This window comes from Schizosaccharomyces japonicus (assembly GCF_000149845.2).
Source record: "Schizosaccharomyces japonicus yFS275 unplaced genomic scaffold supercont5.1, whole genome shotgun sequence".
Lineage (NCBI taxonomy): Eukaryota > Fungi > Ascomycota > Schizosaccharomycetes > Schizosaccharomycetales > Schizosaccharomycetaceae > Schizosaccharomyces > Schizosaccharomyces japonicus.
Window position 1 is genome coordinate 3,325,175 of NW_011627860.1, and position 23,097 is coordinate 3,348,271.

General features: G+C 43.2%; 10 protein-coding genes across 10 annotated transcripts; 5 read left to right on the top strand and 5 right to left on the bottom strand.

Annotated features, from left to right (window-relative positions):
- The first annotated feature begins 135 nt into the window (after positions 1-135).
- On the top strand, positions 136-3,394 carry SJAG_00445 (membrane transporter). Its single transcript, XM_002171688.2, has one exon. It carries the CDS (start codon positions 549-551, stop codon positions 1,989-1,991), a length of 1,443 nt encoding a protein of 480 aa, XP_002171724.1. The 5' UTR covers positions 136-548; the 3' UTR covers positions 1,992-3,394.
- SJAG_00444 (dihydroorotase Ura2) lies at positions 2,009-3,619 on the bottom strand. The gene is made up of 2 exons (XM_002171687.2): positions 3,146-3,619; positions 2,009-3,075 (listed from the first exon to the last, which is right to left on the bottom strand). The coding sequence occupies exons 1-2, from the start codon at positions 3,263-3,265 to the stop codon at positions 2,176-2,178; spliced, it is 1,020 nt and encodes a 339-aa protein (XP_002171723.1). The 5' UTR covers positions 3,266-3,619; the 3' UTR covers positions 2,009-2,175.
- A 32-nt stretch (positions 3,620-3,651) lies between these two features.
- On the top strand, positions 3,652-6,980 carry SJAG_00443 (cytoplasmic valine-tRNA ligase Vrs1/Vas1). Its single transcript, XM_002171686.2, has 4 exons — positions 3,652-3,746; positions 3,801-3,855; positions 3,918-3,991; positions 4,091-6,980. Exons 1-4 carry the CDS (start codon positions 3,705-3,707, stop codon positions 6,866-6,868), a joined length of 2,949 nt encoding a protein of 982 aa, XP_002171722.1. The 5' UTR covers positions 3,652-3,704; the 3' UTR covers positions 6,869-6,980.
- Positions 6,981-6,988: 8 nt separating this feature from the next.
- Positions 6,989-9,990, bottom strand: SJAG_00442 (chitin synthase Chs2). The gene is made up of 2 exons (XM_002171685.2): positions 7,946-9,990; positions 6,989-7,905 (listed from the first exon to the last, which is right to left on the bottom strand). The coding sequence occupies exons 1-2, from the start codon at positions 9,853-9,855 to the stop codon at positions 7,134-7,136; spliced, it is 2,682 nt and encodes an 893-aa protein (XP_002171721.1). The 5' UTR covers positions 9,856-9,990; the 3' UTR covers positions 6,989-7,133.
- A 529-nt stretch (positions 9,991-10,519) lies between these two features.
- SJAG_00441 (SIN3 family co-repressor Pst3) lies at positions 10,520-14,266 on the top strand. The gene is made up of 3 exons (XM_002171684.2): positions 10,520-10,730; positions 10,774-11,122; positions 11,163-14,266. The coding sequence occupies exons 1-3, from the start codon at positions 10,697-10,699 to the stop codon at positions 14,185-14,187; spliced, it is 3,408 nt and encodes a 1,135-aa protein (XP_002171720.1). The 5' UTR covers positions 10,520-10,696; the 3' UTR covers positions 14,188-14,266.
- A 14-nt stretch (positions 14,267-14,280) lies between these two features.
- Positions 14,281-15,950, bottom strand: SJAG_00440 (RSC complex subunit Rsc4; the record flags this gene model as incomplete). The annotated part of the gene is made up of 2 exons (XM_002171683.1): positions 14,281-15,706; positions 15,874-15,950. 2 exons carry the CDS (start codon positions 15,948-15,950, stop codon positions 14,281-14,283), a joined length of 1,503 nt encoding a protein of 500 aa, XP_002171719.1.
- Positions 15,951-16,217: 267 nt separating this feature from the next.
- SJAG_00439 (cyclin-dependent protein kinase regulatory subunit Suc1) lies at positions 16,218-17,065 on the top strand. The gene is made up of 3 exons (XM_002171682.2): positions 16,218-16,439; positions 16,482-16,626; positions 16,764-17,065. Exons 1-3 carry the CDS (start codon positions 16,351-16,353, stop codon positions 16,863-16,865), a joined length of 336 nt encoding a protein of 111 aa, XP_002171718.1. The 5' UTR covers positions 16,218-16,350; the 3' UTR covers positions 16,866-17,065.
- On the bottom strand, positions 16,939-18,311 carry SJAG_00438 (F1-ATPase gamma subunit). Its single transcript, XM_002171681.2, has 2 exons — positions 18,095-18,311; positions 16,939-18,022 (listed from the first exon to the last, which is right to left on the bottom strand). Exons 1-2 carry the CDS (start codon positions 18,199-18,201, stop codon positions 17,149-17,151), a joined length of 981 nt encoding a protein of 326 aa, XP_002171717.1. The 5' UTR covers positions 18,202-18,311; the 3' UTR covers positions 16,939-17,148.
- Positions 18,312-18,317: 6 nt separating this feature from the next.
- On the top strand, positions 18,318-20,896 carry SJAG_00437 (hypothetical protein). Its single transcript, XM_002171680.2, has 3 exons — positions 18,318-19,099; positions 19,142-20,138; positions 20,187-20,896. The coding sequence occupies exons 1-3, from the start codon at positions 18,965-18,967 to the stop codon at positions 20,657-20,659; spliced, it is 1,605 nt and encodes a 534-aa protein (XP_002171716.2). The 5' UTR covers positions 18,318-18,964; the 3' UTR covers positions 20,660-20,896.
- SJAG_00436 (DNAJ domain-containing protein Mas5) lies at positions 20,735-22,898 on the bottom strand. Its single transcript, XM_002171679.2, has one exon. It carries the CDS (start codon positions 22,476-22,478, stop codon positions 21,264-21,266), a length of 1,215 nt encoding a protein of 404 aa, XP_002171715.1. The 5' UTR covers positions 22,479-22,898; the 3' UTR covers positions 20,735-21,263.
- Positions 22,899-23,097: the final 199 nt, after the last annotated feature.

The window sequence follows — 23,097 nt, forward strand, 5'->3', positions numbered from 1 at the left end:
AGCATTTATATTGTATTCTCGCTTGATTTACTGTTACAATTGACAAATCTTATTTTATCAGTATTTAAACGTAACTATCTCGTGGCGACGTTTCGCTTAAAAGAGGTTCATAACTTTAATTACGTTTACTTGACACGGAAGTGTTCTTGTTAAAATCCTATCTAATCTGTGTCTATTGCCCACTGGACACTGGTGAGGGTCAGCAGGACACCGGTCGTTACAGCAGGCACATGTTTACTATATATAGACTCAGCCGCGCTTCCATTCGAGACCACTCTAGTTGTTAGTTTCAACAAATCTGAGTAACGAGTTTCCTTAAACTTTTAGTGTCAATGTTTGGTTAAACAGCAGTAGCTTTCAAATAACTGAGTACGGCTGTTCAATTGGGCCTCTTTCTCTGCTTGCTTTGCTTGTAGCAAATTCTCACTTCACGAGATGAATTGAGATAGGAATGGTTGAAATTAATGCCGAGCAATTTTTTTACGCCTTCATATATATGTATATATATATATATATAATGGTCTCCTTTACATACGAATTAATGAGATATGGCTGCGACCTTTAAGGATTCCTTAATAGGGTCTCAACAGTCTCAAAATGCAATCGAATTGAAAGAAACGAAGCCCAAAGAATTTCATACTTTTATAGTGAGTCAACCGCGAGCTGCAGATTCGCATACGCTGTCAAGCCTTCGTGCGCAATCCACTGAGAGTCCTGAAAACGAAAAACTTCTGCCTCCAATGAAAAATGTTGTCTTGATTATCATCAATAACTTTCTGTCATGTGTATCCTTTAACATTGTTATTCCAATTTCGGCTGAGTATTCGCGGCATCTGGGTGGTACATCGTCCTTTTCAGGTATTATTATTGGTACGCCAACGATTGTTGCCCTGTTGCTGCTTTATCCAATGCTGAAGTTTTCCCTTGCCAAGAATGGACGCATGATTTATAAACGACCAATCATTGTTTGTGCCATTGGAAGCATTCTTGGTCATGTCCTGTACTCGTTAGCTGACTACGTCAATTGGTTGTATCTTATTCTGATTAGTCGGCTTTTCTTTGGAGTTGCTTGCACAATGTTTTTGTATCATAAGCGCTATGTGACCGATAAGACACTTGTCAGTCCTCGCTATCGCACACCGTTGGCGACTTGCACTACGTTGGCTCAAGCAATGGGAATGTGCGTTGGTCCATTTCTTGGCGGCCTTTTGAGCAAGGCTTCTGCGCATGCGCGCAATCGTGTCTGGGATAAATTCACTTCGGGAAACTGGATCATGGCCATTGTTTGGCTTGTGTATCTCATTGTCGCTGCTTTCTTGTTCAAGGATGACTTGGAGACGAGTTACACTGACACAACAGTCGATCAATCTGTAATTACAGATGCCGATCAGAACTCTCAGCGATTGACTAAAAATGGCATGTTTACGATGTTTGTCGTTAGCTGGATTACATTCACATCTAATTTCACACTAGTGGGATATCTCTCAAGTATTCCCGTTTACACAAGTGAGCTTTACGGCTACTCAACATTTCAGGCTGGAAACTTCATTGCCCTGAACTTCTTACTAATTTCACCACTCGTTTTATCTGTTACGTTTCTTTCACGACACATTCAGGATCGCATTATTTCCCTGGGAAGTTTAATCGTTCTCCTATTTGGCCTGTTTCTGCATTTAATCATTCACGAATGCAAACGCGAGTACCTTATACCTTACTTCATCGCGTGTCTCATTATCTTATTTAGTGGAAATGTTGTCGGTTCGCCATCTGTATCTCTGTTGACTAAACAACTTCCGCCGAAATTCCATGTACGGGGAAACGTTGCTGTACAAATTGCCATTTCTCTGTCCGACACTCTAGGTGCAATATTTGGAGGTGCAATTTCTGCAATAAAGTTCATTCCAGTCTTTTTGGTCTGCTTTCTTATCAATGCCTTGGGAATGGTATTCTTACTGTGCATATGGACCTCTATTAAACAGAAGGTCACTTAGACATCCGCTTCACATTACCGGCTATTGTGAATTTAATGATCGAGAACCATTCGTTAATGAATAATACTTAATTTTGAAACAAAAAACATGAGTACTCTATCTCGTATTTGTTCGCTGCTCAACGACCATTGCAAACGAAACAAACTGGCGTCTATCTATTTATTCTTTATTACGGGCAAACTAACTACAGACGACGGCAAGTCCAGTGGAGATCAACTCCGTGAAGGAAGGGCACCAAGCAACCCTCAAACATTTCCGGGAGCACATTCGATTCTTTTTTCAAGATAAGTTCCTTGGGCAAGTCACTACTACTGATACCGTAGAACTCGCGTCCAAAACGACAGGCAAAACCTTCGAGCTTGTCGAGAGCGTTCTGTTGATCAAAAATGAAGGCAAGATACGATGCTAAGTAGGGCTGAGTGAAAATTCCAGCAGCCGGAGGGTTGGCCAGCTTTTTCTCCTTAGGGTGAGGAGCGGAATCACTACCAAGGAAAAATTTGCTATTACCACTAGTAGCAGCCTTTAGCAGAGCCTGACGATCCTCTTCCGTCTTCGCGACGGGTTTACAAAAAGAGAAGGGGTCATGTTCCCAATCAGAATGTGTGATAAGTAAATGATGAGGAGTAATTGTTCCTGCAACGCTATTGCCGCAGGCAAGAACCGTATCAATGGCTTCTTTCGTGGAGCAATGCTCCAAAATGATTTTCAATTTTGGAAATTGTTCATGAAGCTTACGGAAAGTAGGCAAAAACTGCTTCTCAGCAGTCATAACAGAACCACCTTCCTGGCTAGGAGGAACCTCGCCGTGGATGTTGAGAACCATACCTGTTTCTTGCATGGCCTGAAACGTAGGGTAGAACGGCTCGTAGCTTTCGACGCCGACATCAGAATTTGTTGTAGCACCTTTGGGATATGATTTAACACCTCTAATTCCGGCCTTTGCGGCGGCGTAAATAACCTCTGGCGTAATCTCTGGACACAAGTATAAAGACATTAAGTAGGCAGTCTTCGGGTCCAACGACTCGATTTCCTGTTTGTACTTCAAACAGGCATCCACGCTATTGATAGGAGGAACAGTATTGGGCTACGTCGTAAGTAAATTGTAAACAGGGATGGGAGCCGTTGAACAACAGTTTCAAACAAATTGGTCATACCATAACATAGGCCACATTAGTACCGCCAAGACGAACGCCAGGAACGGTGCTTTTCATGAACTCTCCTTGACGGAGATGAACATGCATATCAGCCAAACTGGGCAGTTCTAATGTTTCCATACGAGGTTACTTCGAGATAGAAGTGGTGGTACAGTTTATGATGAAGGTAGAACAGCAGTCGAAGGGAAATCAGTGAGTCTTAATCCGTTATCGTAAAACCTTAAAACAGCATAGCGACTAGGGAGTAAGTTGGTTGCGAAATTGTGTTAATCGTAATGGATTGGAATTGAACTAGGGAAAAGTCCACTAATAAAATAAAAAAAAGAAAAAAATACTGAAATGTAATTTATAAAGTAAGCTGTAAAATATCCGCTTAATATACGTTATCTGTAAAAGAAAATTTTGGGTTTCCCTCCGTCAATTTGTTTGTCATTTACATTATGTTTAGGTTTCACGTGTGGATGCACGTGTCGCATGGTGCTCAAACTTAATTTTACTACCACCACTACACATCGTTTTGGTACCACTGGAACTTTTCCGTTTACTACACAGAACCACTATGGCAGAGGAATCGGCTAGTAAGAGTTTGAACGAGACTCCCGTACGTAAAGTTGGCAAATAACGCGTGTATAACACTTCACTAACAACTTTCTAGATCGTCAAGGAGGCTGCTCCTGCTGGCGAGCCCCGGCAAAAGACTGCTAAGGAGTGTACGTAAAAAAGTGAATTTCTTGTCGTAAATCTCTTGAATTTCAATGTTAACGTTTGTCAGTGGAGCGTGAACGTCAAAAGGCTGCTAAGTTGGCCAAGTACCAGGCTAAGTTGGCTGCCAAGAAGGCTAAGGAGGTATGCACTATAGTGAACGACAATGAAACCGAGGGACTTTGAATTTCGCTTGTTCGGTTCATTCAATGTATTATTGTCTTCTTGCTGACACATTTACAGGAGGCTAGAAAGCCGAAGGAGGGAAAGAAGGCCAAGGCCCCCAAGGAGGTTCCTCCTTATGTTGAAAAGACGCCTGCTGGCGAAAAGAAGATTCTCCAGGATCTTGAGAGTCCTACTCTGAAGTCTTACAACCCTCTTGCAGTCGAATCTGCCTGGTACGACTGGTGGGTTAAGTCCGGTTTCTTCGAGCCCGAGTTTGAGGCCGATGGTAGCATCAAGAAGGCCGGCAAGTTTGTCATTACGAGCCCTCCTCCCAACGTTACCGGTGCTCTTCACATTGGTCACGCTTTGACCATTGCCATTCAAGACTCTCTTGCTCGTTGGAACCGTATGAAGGGCAAGACTGTCCTGTTCCTTGGTGGTTTTGACCATGCCGGTTTGAGTACACAGTCTGTGGTTGAGAAGAAGCTCTGGCAAGAGAAGAAACAAACACGCCACGATTACTCTCGTGAAGACTTTTTGAAGATTGTTTGGGCTTGGAAGGAAGATTACCATAACCGCATTAAGACACAAATGTCTCGTCTTGGTGGCTCCTTTGATTGGACTCGTGAAGCTTTCACTATGGATGAAAACCTGTCTCGTGCCGTTAGAGAGACTTTTGTTCGTCTTCACGAAGAGGGTATTATTTACCGTGCCAACCGTCTCGTCAACTGGTGTACTGCTCTTCAAACCACGTTGTCTAACTTGGAGGTTGAGAATGTCGATGTTCCTGGTCGTACCATGCTCAAGGTCCCTGGTTACCAAAAGCCAGTTGAGGTTGGTGTTCTTACTTCTATTGCATACAAGATCGTTGATTCTGACGAGCGTATCATTATCGCTACTACCCGTCCCGAAACCCTTTTGGGTGATACAGCTGTTGCTGTGCATCCTAAGGATCCTCGTTACCAACACCTCCATGGCAAGTTCGTTCAACATCCCTTCGTTGACCGTAAGATTCCCATTATTTGCGATGACATTATTGTGGACATGGAGTTCGGTACTGGTGCCGTTAAGATTACTCCTGCACATGACCCCAACGATTATGAGGTTGGTAAGAGACACAACCTCGAGTTTATCAATATCCTTACCGACGATGGCAAGATGAACGAGAACTGTGGTGAATTTGCCGGTATGCCCCGTTTCGAGGCTCGTGTTAAGGTTGTTGAGCGCCTTCAAGAGCTCGGTCTTTTTGTTGGCAAGGAGGACAACGCTATGGTTATTCCTCTTTGTGGTAAGACTGGTGATATTATTGAGCCTGTTATGAAGCCCCAATGGTGGGTTAACCAGAAGGACATGGCTGCTGCTGCTGCTGATGCTGTTAAGAATGGAGAGATCGAGATTTTCCCTGATGTCTCTCGCCGTGAATTTATTCGTTGGATGGAGAACATCCAAGATTGGTGTATTTCCCGTCAGCTTTGGTGGGGTCACCGTATCCCTGCTTACTTTGTTAAGCTTGCTGATGGTACTTCTGGTAGTCGTGAGGATGACAAGTACTGGGTTACTGGTCGTACTCTCGAGGAGGCCGAGAAGAAGGCCAAGGCTGCCTTCCCCGGCAAGGAGTTCACCTTGGAGCAAGATGAGGATGTTCTTGATACCTGGTTCTCATCTGGTTTGTGGCCTTTCTCCACTCTTGGTTGGCCTTTGGAGACTCTCGACCTGAAGAATTTCTATCCCGGTACCTTGATGGAGACCGGTTGGGATATTCTTTTCTTCTGGATCGCTCGTATGGTCATGTTGGGTATTAAGCTTACCGGACAAATTCCCTTCAAGCGCGTTTTCTGCCATGCTCTGGTTCGTGATGCCCAAGGCCGTAAGATGTCGAAGTCTCTTGGCAACGTTGTTGACCCTATTGACGTTATTGAGGGTATTACCCTGGAGGCACTTCACCAAAAGTTGATGTCCGGTAATCTTGATCCTCGTGAGGTTGAGAAGGCCAAGAAGGGTCAGAAGATTAGTTACCCTAAGGGTATTCCTCAGTGCGGTACTGATGCCCTTCGTTTCACTCTTTGCTCTTTAACGACTGGCGGTCGTGACCTGAACCTCGACATTCTTCGTGTTGAGGGTTACCGTAAGTTCTGTAACAAGCTTTACAATGCTACAAAGTTTGCTTTGGGACGTCTCGGTGCTGATTTTGTTCCCAAGAAGGATGCTTCTCCCTCTGGCAAGGAGTCTTTGGTTGAGAAGTGGATTTTCCACAAGCTGAACATTGCCGCTGCTAGTATGAACAAGTACATGGAGGAGATGAACTTCTTGCAAGCTACCTCTGCTGTTTATCAATTCTGGCTTTACGAGCTTTGTGACGTTTACATTGAGAACTCTAAGTACCTTTTGAGTGATGGTACTCCTGAGCAACAAGAATCCGCTAAGCAAACCTTGTACACTGTTTTGGAGGCTGGCCTTTGTCTCATGCATCCCTTCATGCCTTACGTTACTGAAGAAATGTGGCAACGCCTTCCTCGTCGTCCTAACGACACCACTCCTTCCATTGTTAAGGCAGCTTTCCCTGTTGAAAGAGAGGACTATGCTAATGAGGTTGCTGCTAAGGAGTATGAGTCCATCATCGAGGTTGTTCACTCCAGCAGATCCCTTATGGCTGACACTGGTGTCAAGGCTGACGCTACTATTTACATCAAGCCTGATGCTGATCACAAGACCTTGATCGAGGCCGAGGCTCCTAGCATCCAAGCCTTGATCAAGAAGTGCAAGTCCCTTACCATTGTTGACAATGAATTTGCTCCCGCTGATTGTGTTGAGAACAAGGTCTTGGGTGACTGCACTGTTTTCCTTCAAAAGCCGTAATCATAGGGGAATTTTCTAAAAAATACCCGTTACAGATCATTTTTGTTTACTATTTAATAGTTTAGAGGGAAGTTTAGTCCTTGTATAAAAATCAATTTTGCTTCTACTCAAATTATGAGGAATGAATTGTAGATTAGTCACTTTCACACGGGTGTCTACCATGCCCGAATCTTAGGTGTGAATTATTGTGATGTTTATTACGCAAGTCGCTTCGTAGAATTACATATTTAAATTAACAAAAATATATTAAAACGAGAGTAGCAAGTTAAGTTTCATGTTTAGGACTATAGACTTTTGTCCGAAGTTTTTGGAATAGCTGAATGGTAGCATATGAGAACGCGCCCATCATTTTCAGAGCTGAAAATGAAAACAGCAGCCAAAATATGAATTTCACGTATCCATTGTCATCAATGGACGTATCATTGAGCGACTGAGTTAGTATCATAGCGAGTACCAGATTGCAAAGTGCCCAAAGTAATACGAATCTCGTCCGTATACTCCGAGTATAATCAGCAAACATACGAGATTGCTGACTTTCGGACACTATATGATTCATCGTCATGTCAGAAGCATCTCCATGCAAATTGTTACGAGAAGCATGATACTGATTCTCAACATCCTCCTCCGTTGGGATGCTTAAAACGATCGTCTGCGAATTATTAGAGCGAACACACTCCAATAAACCATCTTCAATATCGACATAGTGTTTTCTTTCACCTAGCTGCAAGGTATCATGCATGTGACAGAAAGCGAATATGTTCTTCGTGAACACGCGGAAAGGTAATAATAAGACATAAGGGATTGAACCGGTCAGTATATGCCATGGATTTAATTGTAATAAGGCGGTTATAAGGTGGAAGAGAAACATCATTAAAGGGCAGAACAGCAAAGTTGTGAATGAATTATTTCCCAAGATGGAATCACCATTCGAGGAGGAGTTGGAAGCATTTTTGCAAGCGACATAAAACAAACAAATAAGGAAGTAAATACAAACAATCACGGATATACACATGCTTCCAAGATATAGCGAATGTGTTCTGTTATAGTTAGTAAATCGTAAGCAGAATTAAAACTTACGCGTAAGGCCGATTTCCCAGAGCCAAAACAAATTGTGAAAAGATTAAGCAAATGAAAACGTAATAAAAAAAGACAAATATGTGGTTACCCCATCCATGACCAAACAAATCATAATCGGAAGTCGATGTGGCATGACAAACAAAATAAAAGACTGAAAACAGATTAGCCATAGCGAAGTAATTGACCTGCAATTCAAGGCTATTAAGCAAAACTTTAAAAGAGAGTGAAAATTGACGAAGGGTTGAATGGTTTGTTTCCCAGATGCTAGGGAAACGACTTAAAGCATAGAGTGTGGAACCCAATGAGGTGTTTACTTCATACTTTGCATTATCCAAATATGAGGCAATGCTGTTTTGTGAACGAATAGTCGCCTTGACGGTGTCAACATATTTCATGACCCAGTCTGTTTTTGGTCTCAGCATCACCGACCAACTTAGAAGAGATTCTTCAGCAAGACAAGCATTCGTTCCAAAAATTTTCCGGGAATTACTTCCAGAAATATCTTTTTGAAAATAATCCTTGAGTGGTTCGGAACAAAAAGCGTCCTCAACAAGCACCGCATACCGGTAAGCATAAAACTTTCCCGGTATGTCGATCACATATCCCATGCAAGAATCGAAAGGATACTGCATGCATTTGTAAGTTTGCAGTTCGAAATTCCGAACAGCAAGGAGTGGGTTGCAAAGAGTCGAATACCAGTTAGGCAACTCAATATTTGTATTACCGCAAACACCACCGACTTTGTTGTCAGTAGTAAATTGTTTCCATATGTGGTATATAGCGGTTTCATTAATTGCTGTTCCTGCTTTAATAAAAAAGCAGACTTTTGGCTGCAATAACTTTGCAATACCATTAAGGAACCACCGATGAGAGTTGACTTTTCCACAAGACTGTGCCTTTTTGCAATAGATCAGATTGATTGGGACTGACTCCATAGAAGTGATGTAGAATTGTTGGTCAATTCTCAAACAACTCGTGTACTCATAAATGTGTGCCAAAACTGGCGAGCCGCTGACCATTTTGCTTCCACTTCTATGTTGATAAACACCCAAACTGGAGAGAACGTCAACGAAGCTGCAATCTAGATCACCGTCACCGTCAGCAATAATGCAAACAACAACTTTTTGCCAGCTATCTGTATTCCAAAAGCGGGAGGATTCTCGAGAACACAAATCGGCTATATTCTCCATGACGCATTGCAATGTATTAATGAATTGGTGCACGCTTTCCTTTTCCAAAGTTAGGCAAACTGCAATTTCCGTTTCGCGCCCGTATATTTGTTGTCGTAGTTTATATCCCTTGTCCTGTGTTTCCTCTGGCTCGCATGTTACCGCTGAATAGCGTAAGGTCTGTGCTTCCGGTTGATCGGCAAAGGTGCCCTGTAACGCAAGAAGTTGCTTCGACACAGAATAGTCGACGATCAAGTTTCCGTCAACCAGTGGTACCTCCTTAACACTGTATTGTGGAACGTCTCTTCTCAGTGTGTTTGTTTCGGTAATAACGGGCAATTTTGGAAGTTCACGCTCAACTTCATAATTGCTAATGTATGAAGGAGCCTCTGTCCAATCGCCCTTCTCGTAAATAGGCTCTTCGAAATTGGACTCTATAATATTTCCATTCAAATCGTACTCGAATGGCCGATAAGAGGGAGCAGCAGAGACGGGTCTCGAGGAACGCAAGTTTGAGCGCATTGAGTACATTGAAAACCGCCGATCGTCCCCATAATCCTCTACTTTTGAAAGATCACAGTCCGGAACTGATGAAGAAACATCATACTCAGTGTAATCCGTCGGGTTTGAGACTTCTGTCGAGGAACCATCCTCAGTACTTCCTGAGACGGTCAATTGGCAGGAAGAACCACTTTCTCTTGATCCGTATCTCCGAGTATGTTCCAATGGTTGACGCGACATTAGAAGACGGATTTGGTGTGGGTAATTTTTAGTTCTGTTCTGCTGAGTTACGTTTAAGGAGAACGTAATCAATTATAAAGAACAAATAGAATTGTAAAAAGCAAGAACAGTGACGGGGATGAGACGAGGACGGATAAGTCCGTTATATAATTTCTGGTAGTTAGTGGGGGTTTTGGGGCTGTCTAAATACATATAAACGCGAGTGTACAAAGGCTGTGTTTACGCGGTAACCACAACAAACATCAGCTAGCACGATAGTACAATCACCGAAAAACAAAAATTAGTTTCATTGAGGGGATCGAGACAATTTTGTGAGCTCCATTATAAAACCGAGTATCATTAATATTTGTTGACGGAGTTTCACAATGGTAATGTTAATCCTAAACAAATAATTATTGCTTATAAAATGATAACAAGAAAAAAGGAAAAAAATACACACAAAAATTTAGAAAAAAAATTCCATATTAAAAATACGGAAAAAAAAAAAAAAAAAAAAAAAAAAAAGAAAAAGGCAAAAAACACACAAAAAAATGGACAGTATAACAATCAATTCAAGGCGCACGTAACATTAGCTGGCTATAACGGACTCAATTCATTACATACGGGGTGTTGTTGGTTAAGGTTAAGGTTAAGTGAAAACTATGACGTCTTTGTTGTAGATGAAGGAATTCGTAATACTCAAACAAACCCTCCAAACCCCATAACCTAAAGGAAGGAAGAAATTGAGAATCAAGTGAGTGTATGGTTCACAGCGTTTCTATTACCGTTCAATTGTTATTCGAAGGCCTTGTTTGCGCATATCAACGATTTTTCTGAAACTTTTACTCATTTCGACGGTATTATGTCGACGGAGAAAACTCAGAGCGAAAATTGGGGTACGGGAATTTTGATGATTTTGTTCTAATGCCTATGGATTAGCTGATAAAGGCGGTAATGATACTCTGAACGAAGAAAAACCAAGGTTATCTGCGAATGAACGCGAACGGGCTTCCCTACCGGTTATATCAGCTGAGGCAGGTTACAGAACGACTGAAGGACATGAAACAACTTCTCCGATGATTGCCGGACAAAGAGAATTGCCCAAAACGCCTACTACCGCAGGTTCCAATGTTACAGTTCAGAATTCCGCCCCGCAGCAGTCAGAAACGCGTCCTTTGAATGTGAAAGATGCTTTATCATACCTTGAACTCGTAAAGCACCAGTTTACTGATCGTCCGGAGGTCTACGACCAGTATCTTGCAATTATGAAGGAATTCAAAGCACAAAGGTTTGCTCATAAAAAACGAAAACATACTAACATATGACAGTATCACTATACCAGAGGTAATAGAACAGGTATCGACTTTGTTTCACGATTACCCGCATTTAATTGAGGGTTTTAATAATTTCCTGCCTCTTGGTTATCGTGTCAAAGGCAAACAAGCCGCTCCTCAACCCACACCGAATGCTACTTCGACTACTTCGCAACCTCCACCGTTAGCTGCACCTGGCTCCTCCTCCCTTCCTCCTTCTTCCCCGGCTCTGGCAAACTGGACCATCCCCGGTTCAACGGCCTCACCTCGCCCAGCGCCATCATCGCCTTCTACTTTTTCCCCAAAGCCTCAAGTTGACTTTAATTATGCAATCGCTTACATGAACAAAGTGAAAGCTCGATTCCCCCCTAACTCCGGTACATACTTGAACTTTTTAAGTATTCTTCGTACATACCAAAAGGAGCAAAAAACCCTTCAAGAAGTTCGTCAGCAGGTCTCCCAACTTTTCGTTGATGCTCCGGATTTATTAGAAGAGTTTAAATTGTTTTTGCCTGATAATTCGACAAACGAAGATATCTCAACCAGCAACCTGGATGTCAGTCGGCTACCCCCAGTCGGTAACTTTACTCTGCCTACGACACAAAACCGTGAGCGTCGTCCTCGTCCAGCTCCTTCCGCACAAATCGAGAGATCAATTGCTAAGCGGTCCAAATTGGCCCGTACGGTGAACGATGTTCAATCTCCGTGTTCGTTAAATGATACAAAACTTGTGTCTATGGCACCTTATTCAAAATTCGCTGCTCAAGAGGAAGAAGTATCAGTGTTTTCTGTATTAAGAAAGCACTTGGGTGACATTGTATTGTTTCATCGGTTCTTGGAACTCCTGCACATGTTCAGGGAAAAGCTTATTGATAAAACGGAATTACTTAATTCATTCTCAAAATTGGTGAAAAATGAAGCTTTAACGTCTTGGTTTGCATGGTTTATTCATTGGAACAATGACACGATTAAAGTCAAGAACGTCCCTGTTCCAGACCGTGTTTGGAAGGCGCAAACATATGAAAGTGTTGGTGTCTCCTATCGGAAAAATGAAGATACTCAGTCAGGTGAGATATGTTCAGGTCGCGATAGTCTGTGCAACGAAGTATTGAATGACACTTACCTTTGTGTTACAAACTACTCCGCCTTTCTCACGAAGCCGAGTCACTACGAGAACCAGTATGCGGAAGCGCTTCAGCTTGTAGAGGACGAGCGTTGCGAGTACGATTGGTCAATAACAATATTTGAAGAAACTATTGGTATTCTGAGTCGACTAGCTGGTATCAAATCTCCAAAAGCAGACATGGATGGCGAAACAGAACTAAATAAACGAAGTTTCGTTGTCAAATCCGCATTAAAAAAACTATACGGCCAGGAGTGTTACATGCAAGTATATTCTGCCGTTCTTAAAAACCCCCCGACGAACGCCCTCGTCGTTATTCGTCGGCTAAAAGAGAAACACAATGAATGGACTCGCCATAGACGTGAATGGAAACGCGTTTGGGGACAGGTTGAGCGGAATAATTATAAACCTGCAATGAATATTCGGTTTTGTGAAATAGAAGGTGCAGATCGAAGAAACCTATCAGCAAGGCGACTCATAAAGGAAATTGACGACCACTATCAACGACAGAAACAGCGTATAGATGGTGCTGTTCCTGGTTTCCAATTTACGCAAATCCTTGATGACCATTTTATCTTTCTAGACGTCTTAAAACTTTGCGATGCTCACCTTTCATCTTCATCATTTTATTCCTATGCAGATAAGGGCCGGATTAGTGCGGTCCTGAAAGCGCTTTTATCTCAATTTTTCGGAATTCCATTGCCACGAGAAGCTCTTGAAAATGAACTTAATTCAGAGGCCATTGAATCTGTTGAACATCACCGTGACGGACTGAGTAAAATTATTAGCCCTAAAACCAATCTCTCAGAAAACACTCCGTCTGAACCACCCGAGTCTCAACCAGTACAAGAGACAAAGGAAACTGTTCAGCGAAATACACCAGAAAAAAACAATGGTCCTAATGTTCGTGCTCCAGAAGGAAACGTTCAAGCTAGTTACGAACAAGATTCTTTCTCTAAAAACTTAATGGGTTACAACTTCTTTGGAAACTCCATTATGTATCTCCTTTTCCGGCTAATATCAGTATGCTATGATCGTCTTTATCGTGTAAAGCTAGCATTACAGAAAAAAACACAACCTAATAAAACATACGAAGACGTTCTGGCGAATTGCATTGCTTTCCTAAAAGGCTCAATGGATGCAAGCAGTATCCAAAAATATTTACAATCGTTCAATAATGAAGATTGCTGCACGCTGAGCTCACTTGAGAGAATCATGAAAATTATTTGTTATCGAATCCATGAAGTGCTATTGGATCCAAAACTTGGTCAGCTACTGCTTCTTTTCGAGTCAGATGGCGCAAACTCCTCTGCCACATATCGGGAACAAATGATCTACCGGAACTGCGTAGAAGCCATCGTTGCACCCGAAAGCAAGCTTTACAATATGCGCTGGTATCCGCTACAGAAAAAGCTATGCATCCAACAACTTTTGCCGGGGGATACAACTCAACACGAGTTTGCGGCACCGAGTAAGGCTTTCACATACTACGTGGATAGTTATGCGATTTCATTAATCACAGAAGGCGTTGACTTTATCCAAGTGCGTATGCCCTTTCTGCGCAGTTCCCTGCAAAAAATTTCCCAGTATGGATATATGCTTGGGCGCGAAACAGGCCAGGTTTGCGCTTTGCTAAATGAACAGTTTTGCAAGTCAAATCTCCAGCTGTTCTTTTCGCCGAAAACATACACCATCTTTTTTGAACCGGAAACGGAGAATGTTTACATAAATTCTTTCAACATGTGGGTCGATGAACGGACAAAATACCTGCGGGAACGACGGACACTTGTTTGGCGACGCTGGCTGAACCGAACAAAAGCGTGGAAAGGTGATCTTCCGCTGCACGAGGTAGAGCGCTTATCCACATGTACTCTAGAGCAAGTGATATCTTCCTTTGGAGAAAAACCTGTAGAATAATTGTTTGTTAGAAAATTTATTATTGTTTTGTTGACTAAATTTTCAAAGTCGACCGTATCTGGGATATATATAAACGTTTCAAGACGAGTACACCTATGGCTGTACAGATGCTAACAGCACAAAACGTTCTTTTTTTCCGGAATTACTATCTGCTGTCAATGCATAGGCGGGGTCATTGGGGTTTCCTGTAGATAAAATGACCTCTAAACAATTCAAACCTATCGACAAACGTATTTCGTAGCAAGACTTGATGGGCTCGTCCCCTAAACCGGAGTCACCGACGTACAGAGCTGCCGCAGGAGAAGACACACTAGGACTCAGCTGTCTGCCATTCAGCATCACGCTGACATTGTAAGGTTTAAGGAGTAAAACAGGATTCAAAAGTAATACAAGATACAGAAAGTAGTGCTGCTGATGAAGCGAGATAGTTGAAACCTCGGCTGCATTATGCAACGGCTGCGGAATACGAAGTCGAAGAGGGTGTGAAAGAGACAAATGTGTTGGAGAACAAAGATCAATGGCAAGTAAGGATGGCGAGTCCGATGACGTGGGAACGGAAGGAAAGGATAAGGACTGTTGTGTTAAGGTGGAAGAGGAATTGCTTTTGTAAAGGGAAGGCATAGCCGATGTGACAGCCAAAGCTTGACGGTTGGCCTGTTTCAACGACAGAAGGGCAGACGGAAGAGGAGAAGACGCGGACGACGACGATAAGGCTTGTGATACCGTGTCTTGGAAAAATAGCGAGTGTGTAGGAGTAGGTTTCTCCTCCGGCGACATCAAGAGGTGCTGCTGTTGCGCAGAAATAAAACTGTCTGAAGCAACGGGAGACTGAGAAAATTTCCCAACTGGCTTGGAAGCCAATGCAAATGGAGAGTTTCGTGCTGACGCTACTGTTGCAGCCTCCATTTGGGTAATTAATGACATCGCAACTTCATGCAGACTTAAAGCATCATTATAAATGAGACTTCCTGGTTGATTGTACGTTTTCGCATTATTAACCATAAGATCAATGTCACGACGAACATCAGCAAAAGATGTGTACTGACCCGTTGCAAGTTTTGTTTCTATGATTCTGAGTGAAATGGGTTGCAGAATAGTTTGGTAGTAATCAGGATACGTGTATTGATCAGGAAGTTCAAGAAATGCAGCTGCAATTAAGTGCCCATCCTTGTGTTTGAACTCCTTTAACGCATGAAGCACTGTTAAAATAGGTTGTTTTAACGTTTCGCTAGCCAGGGCCCTTTGAGACATGTCAAGCCATTCCCGTTGAAAGTCAAGAGCAGCTTTCTCGATGTATTCTGCACACACATAAACATAGCTTCCCGGCATGTTGTAGTGTTTTGCGTTTTTGACCATCAAAGCGAGATCGTCTAGCGGATCTGCTAATGACCTGTAGACGCCTTTTTTCGCTTTTTCACGCATCATCTCTAGCGAGATGGGGTGCTGAATGATTTGGTAGTAGTCTGGATAATCATCTTTTGAAGGCACTTGTTCAAAGATGTAGTCAATGGGTCGTTTTCTGTTCGCAGTCAAAATGTTAGCAAACTAGCACAAACAAAACTAACAAAATAAAAATAGGAATGACAAGCAGTGATTATGTATAGTGCTTGGCGGTGAGTTATCCACTCGTCCAGCCAGCTACTACCAATCAACAAAAGTTAACCACCCAATTTCCTCTGGAATTACTTTTTGTCTCGAAGTTTAGATATTCTATTCATCCATTCATAAAAAACGGTTTCTTGAAAACCGTCGTCTTGCTGCATTGCTGCTGACTATAACAACCCAAGACAGCCTTTTGTGTGTCGCGTTTCGTGGTGGAGTAGCGTTGGTGTTGTAGACCCGGAATGATGGGAGTGTTGAATACGGTTTTTTGGTGGTAGTGTTTTGAATTTAAAGTATTGAACGTGATTTTCTTATCCCAAATAAGCTATAATTCAGTGCGAAACTAAGCGACATAAATGTCGCTTAGATAAAAAGTCTTCTGGAGGAGCCGTTATCTTGAACGATATCTCAGCCAATAAGAAGCAGTAAAGCATATTGTCTCGTTAGTTTTTGTTTCGCGAGTTTTCTAGTCGCGGCCACGCGGTTGTCTCGAGAGCCAAGAACAGCGAACCGCTTGGCTGGGACACGGCAACATACCTTCCTTCCCACAAACACAACCCCATGTCAAGAAGTGACCCTCCACGCCTCCTAACTGCGTCCGAACGAGCTCGTCTGGAGGAATTTATAGATCAAATTCACTATTCTCCTCGGTATGTAGTTCAAAGTCACTGTCTTTTCGCTAACAGGCTCAGTTATGCAGACGACGAGTTTGAGTACCGCCATGTAATGCTTCCTAAGGCGATGCTCAAGGTTATTCCTAGAGACTATTTCAACCCAGAAACCGGTACTCTTCGTATCCTAAAAGAAGAAGAATGGAGAGGACTCGGTATCACACAGGTACGTCGTGTCGATCCGTCGAAGCCTTGCTTTTGCTTTTTGGCCAGCCTCGTTCGATCCACGGTTTCACCGCGGACATACGTCATAGCCAGAGGCACCTTTTCTGCGCGTGATACGAATTAAGCTAACACGTGCAGAGTCTTGGTTGGGAGATGTACGAAGTACACGTGCCCGAGCCCCATATCTTGCTTTTTAAGCGGGAAAAAGACTACCAATTAAAATACGCACAGCGGAGATAAGCTCTCGCGTGTGAGGGGTCATGCACACGTATTGCGGGGGATCTACGTGCTTATGGCTCTTATACGAAAGCAATGTCCATTGAAAGTATCATCCATTCATGTAAACAAAGAGCATTCTCGTTCATAGACGACGAAAAACGAAACGAAGAAACAATGGCATTGATGCCGGTGGGGTGAAGGAGAGGTTGGTTGGTTGGTTGGGTGCAATGGGTTGGAGAATCGAGAGAGAAAGAGGGAGAAAGACTGTTGTCTTCGAGTGTGTGTTCAGCGAGCCTCTCCCGCATTACTGAAGGGCGTTGGCTCCAGTGACAATATCAATCAGCTCGTTCGTAATAGAGGCCTGGCGTTGGCGATTGTACAGTGTGGAGAACCGACTGATCATGTCGCCGGCGTTTTTACTAGCGTTCTCCATAGCGTTGCGACGCGATGACATTTCGCTGCAGTGTCCCTCCACCAGAGCTGCATACAGTTCGTTGGCTAGAGCAAATTCCATGAGTGGTTCGAGCACGTCGTCTTCGTACTCAAACGCCGCCAACTGGGGTGACTTGATCATTGTCTCTTTTGTGGGTAGAGACGAACGTGTGGTAGAGTAAGAAACAGCCGATCTGAAAGAATTGTAGATGACTAGAAAGCGTTCGTAACTGGCGGCGTTCGCCATGAGGATGTTGGTCAGGGCCAAAGCTTCTTCATACGTAGGGACTGAGCGGCCAATTTGAGCAAATGTTAGGTGAAAGGCTTCGGGGACAAACCGCATGAGCTGGGAACGGACCTTGTCTCCAATAACGCACAATTCCATATCTGATGCGTTTTTGCTGGGGTTATCGCCATCAGCTGTAGCAGACTGTTCTTCTTCCAATTCCATCTCATAGAACAGGCTTCGGACGTTTCGAGAAAGATTTGAATGAATACCACCACATAAACCTTTGTCACTCGAACACACAATGACCAAGGTTTTTCCCTGTTCGGGCACTTTTGTTTCTGCAGATTGGAATACTTCACGAGAAACCGAAGAATACTTTCGGGCAGCAATCATTGATCGTTGAGCCCTGCTCAGTTTTGTCTGTGCGACTGTTTTAATAGTCATAGTAATCTTCTCAATGTTTTTAATAGATTTTAGACGCTGTTCAATCTCCTTTAAAGTAGCGAGACATGGTGAACTTGAGGTTTGTTAGTAACACAGTTATTGTCAATCAAAAAACAATTCAAGCAAGTGTATTGTTTAGTCATACCTCGTTCGAAAACCGCGTGTAATCTTGTACGACACAGCAACGCTGCTGCGACCCCACGATACGGAGGCTCCTCTCAATCCTCGCACAAATGCAGACAGTGTTGGCATGGGGACATGAAAAGTGGAAAAACTCTCTCTACTGTCTTTTTGTGAATGAACGATGATGACAATGCGTACACGAACGTTGCGTAAAATCGTGTTCGAGTGCGGTAACAGGAATTGTTGTGGTTGGGGAAAGCGAGCCAGAGGTAGTTGGCAATTGTGGAGAAATTCGTTTTACTGTTGTTGTGGCCGAGCGGTATAGAGTTTTGTTGTCATCAATAAGGACTATGGACGAGTTCGAGTCTGCATCGTCACACATAGCACATTCTCCCTAGATTAACAAAAAAACAGGACTATAACTTATTTTAGTCAAGTAGTTAGTATATTAAGGAATTTCGCTATGCATTTGTATGGTTATTAGCAGTCGAAACAATATGGCCGGCTCACGACGTGACGAACAAGGTCAGTAAAAGTGAACTCAGTTTTATTATTACCCTTGCTTTTAATATTCCTAACTGTCTTTACTGTACCTTCAAATACGAACAAAAGTCTGAAGCATTAATCATTTCGTAAACTCTCTCATTCTATGACAAATTCTTTCACCCTCAACACAAAAAATCCAAACCAAATTCCTCACGCAATGTCTCCTCAACTGAAACAACGTACAGCGGCTAATGACACATAATTGGTCACAGTTTAACGGGTTTTATGTAATGCGGAACTTTGCTTCACCTTAGCTTTCGGTGGAGCAAAAAGTGTATATATCCACACGGCTTTTTAACACAAACACGACTAACGGATAGTGTTCATTTTTGGCTTGCTTCTAACAATGAAGCTGTACAGTACCCTTCTTTTGGGTATAGTACTTGTGTATGCCTACGTGGTTCCATACACGAAGGTTGAAGAGTCATTCTCTATCCAAGCAATTCACGACATCCAACATTATGGAGTCGATTTAACCAATGTAAGATAAAAAGTCTCACTCGTCTGAATACTCATCTCTCAGTATGACCATTTTAGCTTTCCCGGTCCCGTAAAACGCTCTTTTATCCCTAGTCTTGTTATTGCTATCTTGTCATGGTTCCCGACCCAGATCCTTACTCCAATCATTGCTGTACGTTTGACAATTGGTTTTTGTAGCTGGTCTAGTTTGAATTATTTGGCTACTTATGTCGATCAACGGTATGGCAAAAAAACGGCTTCTTACTTTTTACTTTTATTGGCGACGCAGTTTCATCTCGTTTACTACATGTCAAGACCATTAGCAAATGTGTATGCCTTAATCACTACGAACATTTCATTTGCGCTAATTTTGTCTCATCGCTACTATAAAGCTTTAGCCGTTCTCGTTGCTACGGCTGTTATCGTGCGTTCGGAAGTTGCCTTATTACTCGTTGTCGCAACTGGAATGCTGTTCTTGAGTGGCCGCATACTTTTTTGGAAAACTATTAGGGTTTGTCTTGTTACCTTTTTGCTTGCCTTGTTCGCTACCGTTATGGTTGACTCTTGGTTTTGGCAAGAATGGAACTGGCCAGAAGGACAGGCTTTCGTGTTCAATGTAATTGCCGGAAAGTCCTCAGATTGGGGTACTTCTCCTTGGTACACGTACTTCCTACGTATCCCTTGGCTGCTTATGCACCCATTTGCGATTCCACTTATCGTTCTTGCGGCCAAGGTTGTTCCCGGTGCGCTCATGCCTTTATTGTATTCCTTGATTTATGTCTCATTCTACTCGGCTTTAAAACACAAGGAGTGGCGATTCATCATCTACGTTCTTCCTTACTTGACGGTGGTCGCTGCTATGGGTGTCACATGGGTCCGCAACAAAGCCCAATCTAAATCTCGCAGAGTTAAGAAACTGAAACTGTTCCTCCTGTCTATACGTCTAGGATTTATCGCAAGTGCTTGCATGAGCCTTGGTATGCTCTTTATTTCATATCAGAACTATCCCGGTGCTTCGGCTCTCCAACAGCTCTACGGTCTTGAGAAAACATCAGACAACAGTACGTTAAAACACGAGTTCATTTTCTTCTAACTATTAAATTACACAGTTTCCGTTCACAGCGATGTCTATAGCTGCATGACTGGCGTGGTAAAGCTTGTCGAAAAACCCACTTGGTCATTTGACAAGACGGAAGACCCACAGACTCTCACTAACACTGATTTCTTTCGGCAGTTTGAATACGTTTTAAGTGAAGAAAACGATTTGGTCGACCTAGGATTTACACCTGTCGCGAAAAGCAAGCCTGCTCAGCTTCCCATCCGAATCCCCATTCACCTTGACATTGTTGACCGGTTTCTTCGGGCGATCACACCAAGACCTGTATACGTTCATTGTAAGACGAACAAGGTCGACGAGCTCTTGTCACAATTTCAGGGACAACCGGTGAACAGTATTCCTGAACTTCCTCCATATCACAGAATCATTTCACCGGGGGCAATGGTCACGAAAGACTACAGACCAGAACGTATTAACATTCACATCACCGAGAATGGCCTCATTAAGCAAATTACTCACGGCTAAGAACCCACAGCTCACCAACCTTTTCTTTTGATGCAATGTGATTCATTTCTCCCAAACCCGACTTGCCTCCGCCCCTTCTTCCTTTTTTACACACACGCAAAATGTGATCATTAAACTACCAGACCTAAGAAAAGAACAAATAATGCTTGAGGAAATCCTTCCACCGTAGGCATAGTCAATGAAAGAAAAATGTAAATGAAGAGAACACAGATATATCTCCAATTATAGAAAAACAATATAAAACACCGTTTTTTAGTACACATTGGGCGCCCCAACGCAGGGAGGTATAAGTACTGACCAGATACTTGTGGAAATACAGCCAAACGAATCCCTTGCAAGTCAAAGCCTTGAGCGTTGAAGGCAAGTATTTACTTTGAATCCTCGAAGCGTAAATAAAAACGAGCGGACCACGACAAGAGTTCACAGAGCGGCTGTAAAAGGAGCGATTGATAATTTAGTAATGAATTGGCTCAATCAAGATCATGCAGCGGACAATGGCGTAAGGTAAGTGACCGCTTTGAACCCTCGTCCAACACAAGATTGGAGATGTCGATCAAAACAGGATGCAAAAGGTCGCTTTTTTTTAAAACAGACACGTATGAGCTTACTGCTGTGCGCATTGAACACCGGGGTGACCGCCGGCCTCCTCATCCTCGTCCATACCAGAGCTGCCGTAATCACCGTTGTCCAAACGAGCTTGCTCTTGAGCATCAGGAGTGGCCAACACACATTCGTCAACAACAGCGTTACTGGGAGGAGTCTGGACCTTACGAGGGGGAAGAACCTTCTCGAGAAGAGCAAGTTGCTCGGGAGTAGCAAAGTTGGGCTCAGGGAAATCAATATGGAAGCGAATGTAAAGATTTCCTGGCTCGTGGTGACGGTAAGAGAGCATACCTTGACCGGGAATAACCTTCAACTCGTCAGGCTTGATGCACTCGCCAGGCAAAATGGGAACAGTGAGCCAGCGTTCGTCAAGATGCTCAATGGCAATTTGACCTCCGGCCAAAGCTGTAAGCAGATCAATATGAGCATCGTAGAAAAGATGGTCACCACGACGCTTGAAACGGGGATGCTCCTTCTCCTCAATGACGAAAATAACATCACCGGGGATGATGCCGGGAGCTTGCTCGCCCTCCTGCTTGAAGACGATCTTTTGACCATTGGTCATACCCTTCTCGATGTGAACGCTCAGAACCTTACGCTCCGAAATAGTCTTAGCACCATGACACTGAGGGCAGCGGTCGCTATCCTTGATGATTTCACCTTCACCGTTACACTCATCACAAGTCATCTGCATACGTTGGATCATAGGACCCATGGCACGGGTGACAAACTTCACACCGCTACCGTTACAAGAGGCACATTTGCGGACAGCACCTTCCTTGCCACCACGTCCCTCACACTTGGGACAGATGACACGCTTCTGAAGAGCAAGCTTGGAAGTCTTACCACGGTAGAGATCCTCAAGAGAGACCTTAAGGGGGTGAAGGAGATCCTTTCCACGACGAGGACCACGGGGTGCTCCACCGCCGAACATTCCGCCTCCAAAGAAGGAAGCAAAGAGATCGTCAGCAGACATGCCACCCTCGGCTCCACCGCCTTGGAGACCTTCTTCACCGAATCTGTCGTAAACGGAACGCTTGTCCTCGTCCGACAAGATCTCGTAGGCACGGCTAATTTCCTTGAACTTGTCACCGGCATTGGGGTTCTTATCAGGATGATATTTAAGAGCCAATTTACGGTATGCCTTTTTCAGCTCAGAGGGAGTAGCAGAGGGGCTAACGCCCAAAGTATCGTAAAGTTTCGTATCTTTGACCATTTTATCAGAAAGTCTTAATGTGAAAACGTTCTTTTAAACCAAGGGAAGAACGAAAGATTATGCCAGTGGTAATTGAGATAAAAATGAGCGGTAATAAGACTCGAAAATTTTCCTCAAATAAAATATGTTTGTGACGGTGTTTAGAAGCACAAAGTTCCTATGACACAGTACGTTATGTCTCTTACTTTTGATCTAATTGGGTAATTGGCTTTACGAAAGACGCGTTAAACCGATAAAACCGCAAAAATTTCCCTTCTTCGTAGAAATAAAAAAGTCTTCAGACAATGAAGCTTCTAGACGAATAAAACAGTCTTGACACAAGTTGGATACTTGTCTCGTATAGTCGTACACAAGATTTGAGCACTAGTGACTAATAGCCTCCAAAGAGTTTTATTTGGTAGAAGGATGCCCAGCATTCGCGTGGTCTCTTTTTAATTTTCACCACACCTCCAAAGAAGGTGCTGGAAACTTCCTAACCTTATATCAGAGGTAACGGAGGTAACAAACGTACCATCCAGAAGACAATCATGCACTGTTACCTGACGCGCGAGTTTCGAGTATAAAGCAATTCTAGTCAATTCTCCTCCTTTCCTCTCCCAACGCGAACGTTCATGTTCGT

What these genes read in the sequence shown, in the direction of transcription:
- SJAG_00441 (XM_002171684.2), top strand. Translation starts at nt 10,697, where the DNA reads ATGTCGACGGAGAAAACTCAGAGCGAAAATTGGG. An exon ending in AACTCAGAGCGAAAATTGGG is followed by an intron (nt 10,731 to 10,773) that starts GTACGGGAATTT and finishes CCTATGGATTAG; the next exon opens with CTGATAAAGGCGGTAATGAT. An exon ending in AAGGAATTCAAAGCACAAAG is followed by an intron (nt 11,123 to 11,162) that starts GTTTGCTCATAA and finishes AACATATGACAG; the next exon opens with TATCACTATACCAGAGGTAA.
- SJAG_00436 (XM_002171679.2), bottom strand. Translation starts at nt 22,478, where the DNA reads ATGGTCAAAGATACGAAACTTTACGATACTTTGGGCGTTAGCCCCTCT.
- SJAG_00437 (XM_002171680.2), top strand. Translation starts at nt 18,965, where the DNA reads ATGAAGCTGTACAGTACCCTTCTTTTGGGTATAGTACTTGTGTATGCC. An exon ending in ATGGAGTCGATTTAACCAAT is followed by an intron (nt 19,100 to 19,141) that starts GTAAGATAAAAA and finishes CTCATCTCTCAG; the next exon opens with TATGACCATTTTAGCTTTCC. An exon ending in TGAGAAAACATCAGACAACA is followed by an intron (nt 20,139 to 20,186) that starts GTACGTTAAAAC and finishes TAAATTACACAG; the next exon opens with TTTCCGTTCACAGCGATGTC.
- SJAG_00442 (XM_002171685.2), bottom strand. Translation starts at nt 9,855, where the DNA reads ATGTCGCGTCAACCATTGGAACATACTCGGAGATACGGATCAAGAGAA. An exon ending in CTGGGAAATCGGCCTTACGC is followed by an intron (nt 7,906 to 7,945) that starts GTAAGTTTTAAT and finishes TAACTATAACAG; the next exon opens with AACACATTCGCTATATCTTG.
- SJAG_00439 (XM_002171682.2), top strand. Translation starts at nt 16,351, where the DNA reads ATGTCAAGAAGTGACCCTCCACGCCTCCTAACTGCGTCCGAACGAGCT. An exon ending in CAAATTCACTATTCTCCTCG is followed by an intron (nt 16,440 to 16,481) that starts GTATGTAGTTCA and finishes TAACAGGCTCAG; the next exon opens with TTATGCAGACGACGAGTTTG. An exon ending in GAGGACTCGGTATCACACAG is followed by an intron (nt 16,627 to 16,763) that starts GTACGTCGTGTC and finishes TAACACGTGCAG; the next exon opens with AGTCTTGGTTGGGAGATGTA.
- SJAG_00443 (XM_002171686.2), top strand. Translation starts at nt 3,705, where the DNA reads ATGGCAGAGGAATCGGCTAGTAAGAGTTTGAACGAGACTCCC. An exon ending in AGAGTTTGAACGAGACTCCC is followed by an intron (nt 3,747 to 3,800) that starts GTACGTAAAGTT and finishes ACAACTTTCTAG; the next exon opens with ATCGTCAAGGAGGCTGCTCC. An exon ending in GCAAAAGACTGCTAAGGAGT is followed by an intron (nt 3,856 to 3,917) that starts GTACGTAAAAAA and finishes AACGTTTGTCAG; the next exon opens with TGGAGCGTGAACGTCAAAAG.
- SJAG_00438 (XM_002171681.2), bottom strand. Translation starts at nt 18,201, where the DNA reads ATGCCAACACTGTCTGCATTTGTGCGAGGATTGAGAGGAGCCTCCGTA. An exon ending in ACACGCGGTTTTCGAACGAG is followed by an intron (nt 18,023 to 18,094) that starts GTATGACTAAAC and finishes ACAAACCTCAAG; the next exon opens with TTCACCATGTCTCGCTACTT.
- SJAG_00445 (XM_002171688.2), top strand. Translation starts at nt 549, where the DNA reads ATGGCTGCGACCTTTAAGGATTCCTTAATAGGGTCTCAACAGTCTCAA.
- SJAG_00444 (XM_002171687.2), bottom strand. Translation starts at nt 3,265, where the DNA reads ATGGAAACATTAGAACTGCCCAGTTTGGCTGATATGCATGTTCATCTC. An exon ending in CTAATGTGGCCTATGTTATG is followed by an intron (nt 3,076 to 3,145) that starts GTATGACCAATT and finishes CTTACGACGTAG; the next exon opens with CCCAATACTGTTCCTCCTAT.